Source organism: Aythya fuligula, chromosome 5 (assembly GCF_009819795.1).
Source record: "Aythya fuligula isolate bAytFul2 chromosome 5, bAytFul2.pri, whole genome shotgun sequence".
In the NCBI taxonomy this organism is placed as follows: domain Eukaryota; kingdom Metazoa; phylum Chordata; class Aves; order Anseriformes; family Anatidae; genus Aythya; species Aythya fuligula.
Window position 1 is genome coordinate 6,915,772 of NC_045563.1, and position 13,078 is coordinate 6,928,849.

The 13,078-nt window shown below is 41.2% G+C and overlaps 1 protein-coding gene across 1 annotated transcript in view; it reads right to left on the reverse strand.

The window, feature by feature from the left end:
* KCNH5 (potassium voltage-gated channel subfamily H member 5) overlaps window positions 1-13,078 on the reverse strand; it is a 153,210-nt gene that overhangs the window by 24,092 nt on the left and 116,040 nt on the right. Inside the window, exon 10 of the mRNA XM_032189293.1 lies at window positions 3,017-3,213. Within this exon, the coding sequence (XP_032045184.1) occupies window positions 3,017-3,213 (197 nt within the window). The remainder of the gene's footprint in view (window positions 1-3,016; window positions 3,214-13,078) is intronic.

Genomic DNA, 13,078 nt, shown 5'->3' on the forward strand with positions numbered 1-13,078 from the left:
ATTCTGCAATTACAGATTAAAAGTCACTTCGTCACCCTGAGCAGGAGAGAGGACTGCGGGCTGAAAAGCTAGCAAGCATGCTCACTTTATGGGCTCATAAATGCAGCGTGATGGCTGAGCTACCTAATGCACAGAAAAAGAAAACAAAAATCCAGAGTTGATAATAGCATGCTGAGCAGATGCCTTAAATAGGTCATTCAACATGCCAAGCCTCTAAATGTTATTTGGGAGTGAGAAAACATTATTTTCCCACTTTAGTGTGACTTTCTCTTCCCTGTCATGTGGAACTAACCTTTTCTGCTCAGTACTATTATTAATTTATTAGCCTTTTGAACGTTTAAATTGTTTCACAGTCTATAGACCACATCTAAGTGCTTGTTGAGGGACAATGCAACACAAATACGCGTGTGTATGCACCCACACGCACGCATGCATATTTAGAAGAGCAGACCTGATGAAAGAGCAATTCTCTCTGTCTATATATTTTTGACAGTGAGAACAAACAGCCACTTTCTTGAGCACAGAACTGCAAGGAGGGTATTTTTGCTATAATTAAATGTCAAACCTTACAAGTGATGACTATGTAGAAAAAGCGTTAAGTATATTTCTATTGAAATCAATTAAAGGAGACAATGATTTTCTTTTCATTTAGATTACGTGACTTCAGCACAAATTGCTGCAGTACAGTGCAGCTCTGTCAGCCCGCTCTCACTGCTTTCTCTTTGCCTGATGAAACTGTCCTGGATGGCATGGCTTTTCTTAAAAGATGAACTCACAGGCAAACCCTTCCGAGCCCAACAAGGAATAACATATAGTTTCAGTAGATATAACATTTGAAACAATCTCACTAATAATTTTATGTAACAGGACTTGGATTGTGTCCCTGGTGTTGAAAGTGGTATAATCTATTTTGTATCTATAAACAACACCCAAAATTTCTGCAAAGCAGACTCTGGCTCAGCACAACTTACTGCAATACTGGGAGTAAGACTTTTCCTGAAATAGCTCTTGAGCAACACTGTAGGAGATATCATAGGTGAAGTTCATCTGTTGTACCCTAGGTATTTAAAAGTTAGCAATCAAGGACTCCCTCAACACTCAACAGAAAGGAGATGATCCCAAAGTAGGGATCATCACTGAAGAGGAAACAGATGATTGCCCTCTAAAAGAACCACTCCACATGGGCTATTAAAGGTGATGTGATTACCTTGAATCACTGCCAGCATGGCACAATCCATGTATCCAACACTGAGTTATGCACTGGGGATCTGAACTCCCTGAGTGTTTTTCCACTTGTGTGACTCTCTCTTCCAGGACCCTGCAGGAAACCAAATTGCCCAAAACAAGGAGCATAGTAGAGAAGAAAATCCATGGAAAAACAGCCAGGCAATTATGCCCTAGATGCATCCCAGGACTGTAGAGTTGGACTCCAGCACATTGCCCTGTCAGGAAAAGCTATCTATGTGTTTTTAGCTGTGCACAACCTTGTCATGCTAATGGGGGCAGGGGATTCCCAGGAAGTTAGCTGAAGTGACAGGTTCATAGTTTTAAGAAAGAAAGAATACATTCTGGCAGCGTATGTGGCATTGTCTTGTCCCATGAAATCACAGTCAGGAAGGTCTGAGCAGAATTGTCATCTTGGGACTGGAGCTGGTGGCTTGTCACAGTTAGGTGAGATGGCAAGGGAAGGATGCTGAAGTCACAGCCTGGACAACATCTTATCAACAGAGAAGCGAAAAGCTAGAAACCCCAAACAAGCTTTCAAGCCCCAAAGCCCTTCCTCAGGTCTGAAGTGGAGTTAACAAGCTTCAAGTCAGAGGTAAGCTGACAAGCTGGAACCAAACCTGATTATAATTCAGCTCTTTCAGACTCCTGCACAGGCAGAGTAGGACCATAATCCCATTGCATCTGCTTTTTGCCAAGGGTATTTCGTGCCATACTTGGTATATTAATGAGCACAAGGAATGCACCAAAAATTGAATCTCCTTTGAAAGAAACATTTGTAAGATGCTCCAGTGACCATGGAGAAACTATACCCAGAAAAGTACAATTCTAGTTCTGTTCAATTCCTGTTGCTTCAGAGGCTGAAATTATCTTGTAAAATACCAAGGTAGCCTCAGTACATTATTAGGTGAGATGCCCTTAGGTACAGCTGTAGAAAAATGTTTCAGCAGCTAGAGGGTCTCAGTTAATGCTCAATAATCTATAAATCATTGTTATGAGATTTCTCTATGCAAATGAAATTTATATAACACTCTTCAATCTTAAAAAAAAACATCATAAAGATTAAATTTTGGAGCCGCAATGTGAATTAAAGAATCCCTTAACCTGTTTTCAAGATACGTCCTTATAGCTAATTAATTTTTAGATGGAGTGCTCTTTGAAAGGACTAATGGATAGTGAGCATTGCTGATTGATTATAAAATGAGCAGGAGGATTTAAAAAGTGAGCTGTGAATGTAAAATTGCTACCAAGCTTTATTAACCTTGCCATATTAAAATTTTCAACTATGCAAGTGCGGGAAGCAGGTATTAAAATAATACTTTTGCTGAGTACATTTTATTTATTTAACATCAATAAATTTCTCTTAGTTGGTCTGCGCCATGCAGATCCATCAGGCTGTTCTCTTCTGACCTATATCTTGGCGGGTGAGAGACTGAACCTCACCTCTGAGGAATCTAGAATCTAGATTCGCTCATACTGTAACATATAACTTCATACATTATGTAACAGAAAGTAAAAAAAAATGAAAAGAAAAGAAAAAAGAAAAGAAATTGAAAAGAAAGAGTAATTCATGTCATGCTGCCTGGACTGCTTCTCAGGGCTGCAAATCTATGGCTAACTTTTATTGAGCCATCATTAACAAAGAGCTACAGCATTTATTGAAAGGCCAGTTAATCTGCAATGACCTGAAAACATCAAGAGTAAATTGGGGGTTGTTCAGCACTGCATACAGTCTGCAGGAGTGTGCAATCTCTTGGTGAAAGAAATGGGAAAACAAGAGCAGCTGCCTTACCCGCTTCCTCAAATTGCAGGTGAGTGTGAGATTCCTCGAGAATGAATTTGCAAAAGCAGTATAAAAGTCCAACACTTTAAGCAAGGCTTCTCGTTTAATAATATGTAAATCGCAGTATGTCAGAGCCCGCACATTGGCACACGCATGGGCCAGACTGGTTTCCTTCCAGAAGATATCGCCAAACACATCGCCTTTACCTGAAAAACAGCAGCACAAATTTGTTAAAAGGTAACACCTACATGGTGTTGTTCAGCATATGCATGATTTCTTCCTGAACTCTTATGCTTTTGATTAAGCTAACATCAGCTCCCAGCTGTGAAAACTAATAAAAGTTTTAAAAATATCTGAGGTACTTGAGCATCCTTAGCAATAGCCCCAGGTTTTTAATGTATTTATAGACTGCCCTGAGAAGTGTCACAAAGCATAAAAGCCAGATTGTAAAGGTCTTGGTGTAGCTGAAGATGCTGGTAATGGATTTTCCAAAAGTTCCTGAACTTAGAGGTACTTAACTAATGGTCAGGTTACTAAATATTTCTGAGGATCTTTCCTAAATTATATAGGAGCTCCAGTCTCACTGAAAGCTGATGCCATTTAGTGTTTTTGTTTTTTTGTTTTTTTTTTTGTTTTTTTAATCACCATGGCTTTGCAGTGCTGTATAAAAGCCAGCTTCCAGGGACTGAGGATCACATTTTAAAGACAGTTTAAACACTTCTACTTCAGCGTGAAAGGCAACGTTCCTTCAGAAAATGCACCCAAAGTTTCCTGAGACTTTTAACCTCTAAATACCTGGCTCTAAATCTTGAGCAGTTTCAAAAGCCTGTTTCTAAATACAAACACATCAACTTAAGTAGAGGGTTATGCTTATGTCTGTATTTAAATATTTGCTGGCTATGAAAGGGTTTGACCCCTTGGACACCTGCACATTTAAATAGCTACAACCACATGGGAGATGAGGCCCTGGGCGAGGGCCACAACGTGTGGTAGGTGGCTGGCACCTCAAATTCTGAAGCGTGGTACATGGAAAGCCATTTGCTTCAGTTCCCAATGATTTTCAAGCTCTTTATTTCAGTAGTTATTAAGAGAAAATGAGAATCAATTGGTCAGTGGTATTATCTTTATTGATTTCGGGTACCTCAAGCAGCCCCTTGGTGAAGGTTAGAGATTTTACAGTCTGGGGATAGGAAAGGTAATATACATTTTCATACTTCTTCCTTTAAGGGCTTGCAACTTTCACTCTGCTCTATTTTGGGAACACAGGCTGGAGTTAAAATTTATCCAACTTATTGCTCTTTGGGGTCAGAGACTATTTCCCTATTTTGGCCTCACATATCATATTCAGTTAAACAGGACCAACATTTCTCATGTAGAGTAAAATGTGACCTACGAGTCCCTGTCTTCATTCCCTTGTTTTCATTTTGTAACAGAAGTCTGTATGGCAGAATCATCCCTCAGAAAGGTTATAGCATTTTCATTGAATTGCTTTTGAATAATTCTACATATTTAGATGTAATTAAAATTAACTGCAATATATAATATTGCTGTTAAAATGTATAAAACAAGTTGCCTTAAAATGCTTTCCTTCTCACAGAGCATTTCGTACTAACATATAATTTATCTAATGTAATGTTTTGAAACCCTTTGCTATTAATTGTCCTTGTCTATACGCATAGTTCAAAACCTGGTTTACAGGCATACTCAGCACAGTTACATAATTTACAGAAAACAGACCATTTCTGAAGTGCACAAAAATTGCTTAATGGATTTGCTCTCTGAGGTGGACACAGGACGGAATTTAGTCCTGCTTTCAGCAGCTGCAGACTACAGTTAAAAAGACAGAATTCAATAACAGGGACTAGTATAATTTTTCCACTGAAATGTGAGCAAAATACTTGTTTTCCTTCTAAATTTAAAGTAATATATAACTAATTTAAGAGAAGAAGCTGGAAGCAGTGGATGCTGACTCAGAAACTCTGTAGGATGTTGTGCTACAGAATATACCCAAATCACATACAGATGAAATCACCATTCATAAAACTGAAATCTCCTCATCTTCCGCAGTTCAGTGAGGCAGGAATGATACTGGGTTTCTCTAAAAGAATCTGAGTTGAGATAAACTGAACCTCTTTGCTCTTTCATGGGTCATCACTCAGTGGACTTGAGTGGTGAAACAGTTACCTGAAGAGACGACTTAAAAGGTAAAGCTGGTATTTTGTCTGCTGCCAATGCTCATTGATTCACAGGAGGTGACTATAAGAGGCCCATAAGCTCCCTTTATGTTGCAGTTTATTCTCTTCAGTGAGTATAAAATCTTGGAAGCACTCGAGGCTTTCTGAATTTGATGTTTCCCCACACACTTCCAAGTCTCATTTGCCTGCTATAAATGTGCTAAGGAACGTCCTGAATGAAAACAAAACCAACCAGATTCTCCAAAACAATGCACGTTTCCTCATAAATACAGAGATTAATGTACTATACTTCGTCCGGATGAGCTGTAGCTCACTGTGTGGAGAGCAGTAATTATTCATTCAAGTTTTATTTAACACAGTGCAACTAACTGGAAAAAAAAAAATCTTAAAATTATAATAAAAAATGTACCTGGCATGACTTAAACCCCAGCCACTCGGAGGCATGCCAGCACAATGCGCACACACCTCCGGGGACAGCCTGGGGTTGGGCTGCTGATGCAGAGACACTTGGGACTGATGCATCCCACAGCCTTCTCAAAGTCTCTCTCTTGAGATTTTTCAAGACCCAGCATATTACCTCCCAAATTTGCACTGCCCCAAGTCCTGAGCAGTCCCAATACTCCTCCTGAACTGAAGCAAAGCTCTAGGAAGTCCCCTTGTGCCATTGCTCTTGCAGTGCCTGAAGCATTGCTAAAACAGGGAGTGCTGCAAAGTTAAAGTGGGAGCCTTTTGTGTACGCTTTGCACTTGGTGTAAAGAATTACACAGAGGAAAGGCAATGAGAGTCAGGGTGTAGATGTTGCTGGCTTAAAGGTGACAGAAGCCTGGACGGAAGGATCCAAAAAAAACACAGAAACCAGGAAGATGTGTGCAGGGTGTTGATGATGAACTTAATTTTTGCTGAAATAGCTCTACTGGTATCACCCTAAAGACAGACTAAAATTTTCACTTGTCTAATGCATATATGCCTGTACATAAAAACATACATATGCATGTACGTATGTATATATTTAGAGAGAATTATACAGCATGTAATTATATAATATATAATTATGTTTCTATATATTATTCTGATTTTTTTATTCTGGATAACTCCCACACAGAAGTCGGGGGGAGGGGGCTGATGTTCTACACAGCCTTGCACCATGGACTGAGTTGCCAATTTGTGAAACTGCAGCTCATGGTTGGACCTCTCAGGCAGAAAAAAATCTTGAGGGACTTACGAAACTCCCCAGGGGCTCAAAATGGGAATGAAAAAGTCCTTGGATTCACAGGGAGGAAACACCCTTGTAAAACAGAACCCCTGAAGAACCTATATTTATCTATGAAAAGAAACATGTATATATGTATCTTTCTCCAGATAGGGAAAGAAACAGCTAAAAAATATCCTAGTAGACATGATAATTTGAGAGGGCTTTTGGAGAAGGTTTGGGCAGGCAACGAGAGAATGAATTCCAGGTGGAAAACACTACTAGGAAGAAAAACATATAAAAGGGGCCCAGGCTTCTTCTTAAGGTGATAGCTCTTGTGGATGGGAGCGAATTTGGAAAATATATTCTGTGCAGTCTTAGCAAATAGGCCAGCTAACCTACCTCCCATTTTAAAACATCTCCCAGGACCCATCAGTCACACTAGCAAAAGCCAGACACAATGAATAATGTAGGCTTTCCATCAGGATACGCTTAAATCTTCAGTTGCTCAGGAAAGACAGAGGCAGTACAAAACAATTTTGTTGCAGAATCAGTAAAACTGTATTACACACAGAAAATGTTCACCTAATTTGCCCAGGTACAAATAGCCATGAAGGATGCACAGACGTGGAGGTCAGGAACCAAATATCAAGTTCCTGTAGCCATAATTACATTGCTACTGGTACAAGAATTCATACACATACATTTGTGCGTATACATCTGCAGTGAAAGCTCTGGCTGCCAGGCAGATGAATCTTGGGCTGATGTAGATCTCTAATGAGCAAGGAGGGAACCTGCTCCGGTTACTCACAGCAGCCTACAGCTCTGTATTGGTTTGGCAAATAGGCCAGCTCTGCAACTCCTTGCCACAGGACATCAGGGTTGCAGACGTTTACAAAATAACAGCATGGATTCGTGCAGTAAAACCCAGCTGTGGCTACTAAACACAAGAATTTCCCTTTGAGTGAGGGACATCTTGAAGCACAATCTAATGGACGGTTGGAGAACACTGGTTGCTTCATCTTCCTACTTTCTCCTGCACATCTGCTATTGCCCAGTTTTGCAGACAGGGTACTGGGCTGGCTGGAGTTGTGGATTTAGCTGATCCAGCTACCTGTGCCCAATGAAGGGGTCTGGAGTGATGCAAGCTCACCAGCTGTCTCCTGCCCTCTGGGACATCACTGTTGCCTGTTAGCACAACCTACCAGACCAAGAGAGAGAGCTCCTTGCTTCTGTGGAGGTTTTAGCCAAAACTTCAGCCTTCCCTAGGGCATCCCAAGGAGCCAGAACTCCCTTGAAAACCACTTAACACCTGTCAGACATCCAGCCTGACAGTACAGTAACATGTGAAGGGGTAGAATGAGCAGAGAAAACAGCATTTTTAGTATCTGAAAGACTATCAAAATAGCCAGCAAATAAACAATAACAAGAGACTGTGCCAGAGATTCAAGTCCATGCTTGCAAAAGCACTTTGCATTATTAAATACAGTGCAACCTTCCCCATCTGCACCTAAAAACTGGAAATAAATTTACCTTTCTTCCAGCACTCAGGACTGCTGCAAGAAGAGGGAAAGATCTGTAGAGATATTCTCCTGTTAGTGAAAGCTTAACGGTGCCCATCTCTCACACTTGAAGCACAAGTCTCCTAGTACTTCATATTTTTCTAGAAGCCCCAGCTCCTCATGATTGGAAACCTCAGTTTTGATTTGATACAAAAAGAAGTATCCATTCTTCCCGACCAAGGGAATAAATATGAAAGCATGACCATACCCACCATCTTCAACATTCGTAAGGCAAATCAGATTGCCTCAAACTGTTAGCCTGATTTGAAAGAAATATATCACATTATTTTAAAATATTTTTTCTTTTCTTGCACTGCCAACACTTTTGAGCTCCTGGGTTTGGCAGTGAAGCATGCAGGTCTAATTCAAAACCATTTCAATTCAGTGGAAGGAATGTTTCTGACATTGGAGGCTGCAGATCACATCTATAACACACCAGCTGGCACTAAATTAAGATTGATGCTTCTTATTATAGCTAACCATGGTGCAGATAGAGACAGAAATATTTTAAACTTACAAAATAATGTGAAAAAATGAACATTCCCTTTAATTCTGTCAGTAAGAGCTAAAAACACCTTTGAACACACATCAGTAGGACTAAATTTTACATGGTGCTATGCACGTTAACTCCAACCTGTAAGACAGGACACATTCCAAGAACATGTTTAGGGGTACTGCACATTGCAAAGCTGCATGTCACTGGGTATCTGATCAGTACTCTGAGTATTTTGGAAAATACTTTGAGATGCAGCACTTCAAAAACAGCCTACATCACCTTAATTATTGCAGTCCTGTTAACTGAAAAAAGAGCTTTCCTTTACGAATCATTTCCCTGCAAGTTAATTTGGAGCTTTAACTCACTGCAACAAAGGGGACTTTTCCTACAGATGTAACAGGACCCGGGCTGTTCTGCAAATTCCTGCCAGGTACATGCTACTAAGCTGGGGAAACTCTCACAGCTACTTTGCCTTGGTTTACTTCACATGAAAAACAAACAAAAAAAGTTCACTATACAATATCAAGCTGATTTTATGTGAAGTCATATTCTGCCACCTTTCTTCTGCTTGAGAAGTGACCCAAGCTGCAATTACGTTAATTAAAATCAAGGAATGAGGTACTATCACTATGAGATGGAATTGGACTGCCAGTTTTTCACATCACGCAGTGCACCACACATGGTCAGTCGTACCCTGCACAAAGCACACGTCCACATGGGTACCACCATGGGAATTCAAAGTGTTGAGGAATGGATCCCAAATACCAAATTACAAATACCCATGGATGAGAGCAATGGAGCCTGGGATTCTGCTCACCTAAACAGGAGCTGCTTTTTGCTCAGCTCATAAAGAACTTTTCCCTGTGTGATTTGGTAGGAGACTTAAACTTTTGACCTCCAAACACATGTAAAATTTAGGAGTAGAAAGAGACTCATCCTTATTTTCATTTGAATTACCAAATTAGAGAAGACACGCCACTTGTGCTCCCGCTTTCCTTAACTCCTCTGTCACAGTGTAATGCTCTCTTCACAGCCCAAGTCTTTAGAAACAAACTCATGAAGCAGACCATTAATAAGTGAAACTCTGGCTTGCCTAAGAACAATAAATCCAATAAACAACACCATTGCACTGGGACTATATGCAGAACATGCTGAGAATTAACGTGCAACACATAAAGACGAAGAACAACTTAATTGAATACATATGGGATCAAGACCCTAAGTGTGGCTGAAACACAAGCTATTAAATCTATATTCAGCCTGGCTTGACTATCAAAATTGAATTCGTTCAGCAGCAGCCCCCCACTAGGAATTCACTGCTCAATATATTTTTATCGCTACACAGTTTGAGCAATATTTTTGATCAATTCCTACAATCAACATTTGAACACAGCGAGTCATTCGTTTTCTGCTGGCAAAAAGACTTTGCTCAGCCTTGCTAATCAATCTGCCTGGTTTAAGTTACTGTACAACTCCCGTGGTCAGCTGTGCTAATTGCAAGAGCTGCAAAGCAGCTTCCCCAGACACTGGGTCAGCATCGCCCCTCACACAAAACTCCTCGCCAGGAGCAAAATTCGAGCTAATTGTGGCAGGGTGAGTCGGTAGGTGTCCTCTGCTAGCGGATGACTCCTTGTGTTACCCCCGAGGATTTCATGTCCCCAGTGTTTCCTAAGACATCTGCACTGATAGTGCCTCCCCATGCAGAGCAGTGGCAGAGTGTTTACTCCTGCTTGAGGTGGTGGAAAATTACTGATGTGCCTTCTGAGGGTCACCTCCCTCCTGAAGAAAGTTTTGATAATTAGAGAGAAGACAGTTTGCCCTTCCCCATTATCCTGGCAACTGCATATGAGCTACATTAAAATGGCCAGAGCTTGTTTTTCCCTTCACACCAACTCTGAGTGCACTGCATGCTCTGCTAGAGTTGGCACCTGCGAAAGGGGGAAGGTTGTCCCCGAGAAATGAAGACACCTAATGAGGGGAACATAACGGGGCAGCTGGGTACCTTCATTAATGAGTCCTATAAACTGCAGCTCTCTGGGCTCAATTCGATTCATTCTCTTACTGTACCAATTTCTGTAATGCTGATTACTGCAGCAGATGTGCATTTAATAACACACAAATGAGAACAAAACCAAACCAGGGGAGAACAAAAACGTCATGGCGTGGCGAGTTGCCCTGTCAGTCACTGGGTTTCACCTGTTTTCAAGCACAAGAAAAGCCAAGGCTGGAGTCTTTGTGCCAGCAAAAACTGCTGCTATGCAAAAACTTGTTTTTTCTCCCCAGTGTAGCCCATGGAGAGCAGCTGAGTGGGATGTCCAAGCTCCTGACACACTATTTCATCAGACAGGGAGGCTGGCCACACCAACCTGCTCTGGCTGCAAGGGAGAGAGATGTGGTTAGGGAAGACAGAGACAGAAAGAGCCGCAACACCACAGAGCACTTCACACTGGGACCTGAGGGAGGATGAAGCCCTGCCCTTTGGACAAGCATGAATGCAAGGAAGATGCATTCTCTTAACCCATTTTGGTGTCCCTTCCTGCTTTTTTTGTCAACAATTCTCCACTTGGAAAAAAAAAAATAAAAATCCTTCTTTCTCTCTCTGCAATGCAAATAACACTACACTTGGATGAAAAACACTATTAAAATATTAACTGCAAAATACCAAGCTTAGGAAACAGATAACTCTGCAAGGAGCTAAGGCTGGCAGACAGTGTATCCTGCTATCCTCCTGCTCCCACAGCAGCAGTTAATGAGGACCAGTTCCAAATGATGCTTATCCCATTTCCACTCCAGATTACAGCTGGGGGAGGGGAGGATGGACAGACTGGCCCTGTAAGTCAAATTTTCCTAGGAAAAACAGTGTGAGGGCAGATGTTTGAAGTATTTAAAGTAGTATATATGGGTTTTCACGTCTGGAAGAAGTTTTTAAACCTGGTCTCCACCTTATGCTGAATCATTTTCCTTGTGCTTGAACTTATTATGGCAGAACAGGTTGATGAAAATGATGCTCTCCACCACCTGATATGCAGTTGGTATTTCAGGGGCAATACCTGTCACTATAAATGTCTCTGCAACAACCAAATCCAACAGAGATTTCCTTCCACAAGTGAATTTTTAGGATACGACATCTCATAATTACTCAGTTCACTATTCTGTTAAATAACCTGTCAGAACATGAGAAAACTCCTCAGTGTGCCTATGACTAAAAGAAGCAGTTTATCTCACTCCAAGTCAGCTTTACACATTCTGCCAGTCCCTGTAATACACAGTGAACATCCTTCCTAGCCCCTGAATCGCCTGTCAACAGCCACGGCAGAATCAAAGTCACTTCTGGTAATTCATTTTAACTAGATATGGTTAAAGGTCTCTCTAGCCAAATGGAGAATAACATACACGTAGGTACTGGGTTTACAGTATATACAAGTTAGAAACAAAAAGTTCTCACTGTTATTCCAAATACAATATTCATTAGTAAATACAATAAAGTTAAGCATGTAATCCACTTAGTGATGTTTTGCAGTTTAGTGAATTACATATTTATTGTTTTTTTCCTTGTAGTACCCTGAAAAACATTTATTTGGTTAAATGCTGCTATTTTTAAAGCTTTTCTTATTTTTAAATAGCTGTAAGCAAACATAAGATATCCTTTAGTCACTGAGATTAATAGTAAAAACAAAATGGCCCAGTGAGCTGAAGTACAAGGAGGATTTTGCTATGGAAATTACAGATTTAGGAGCTTTCACCGCAATGGTTTCTCATCTGAATATGAAAACAGATTCATTCTTACATTAAATCTCCTTTGTTAAAAACCTTAATGTATTCCAGAGTACCAAAAGCTGCAGAAGGTAGCTTGAAAGAGCTGCAAGAGGTAGCTTGAAAGATGTGCATAGCCCAAGTACACACACTCCAGCTGGGAGCACTTGAGTTATGCCCTCAGAAAGCCTCCCCCAGCAGTCCCATACACACCTGGACAGGCATCCAGTCCCTCCCCAGGGCAGTGTACATGTACAGACTGTAAAGCAACACGTCAGGTGTCTCCTTCAGCTACACGCTTGTCCTAATTTCTCCTCCCTCTCACTTCCAGCTGGGAAGGAGTCGAAGCACCGAAGCACAACCAGTAGTGACTCCCCATATCTGCCCTGTTCCTGCATGCTGGCACAATTCCCAAGTGCAGTCATGACCCTCATTTCTCAACAATCGTCCTCATGAGGCACAAGAGGGGCCCAGGGAGCCCCCTGGACTTGCCCTTACAGGAACGTAGTACAGAGGTTCAGTGACATGAATGGCCATCTAGGACAGGGCCAGAACCCATGTCTGCCTTCAGAGCCTCACCTCCAGTTTAAGAGAAGGCAAATACCTGTGAAACCAGAGAAGAATTCTACAATTGACAGGTCTATTATAAACAGGCATGATGGGTTCTGAATGATTTTCAAGGAGAGCCACCCATTTTTCATTTATATTGTCTCACTTTTGAGGATGCTTCCTGCTTCAGCACTAGTACCGACCACTCAGTCCCACCATCTGCTACACAATTCCCAAACCCACACAAGTTGGTGAGGGGTCTGCATGAAGCTCCTTCCCACCTACTGCTGGCAAACCAGACACAACAGCAGGGTGGTGATGGGATCA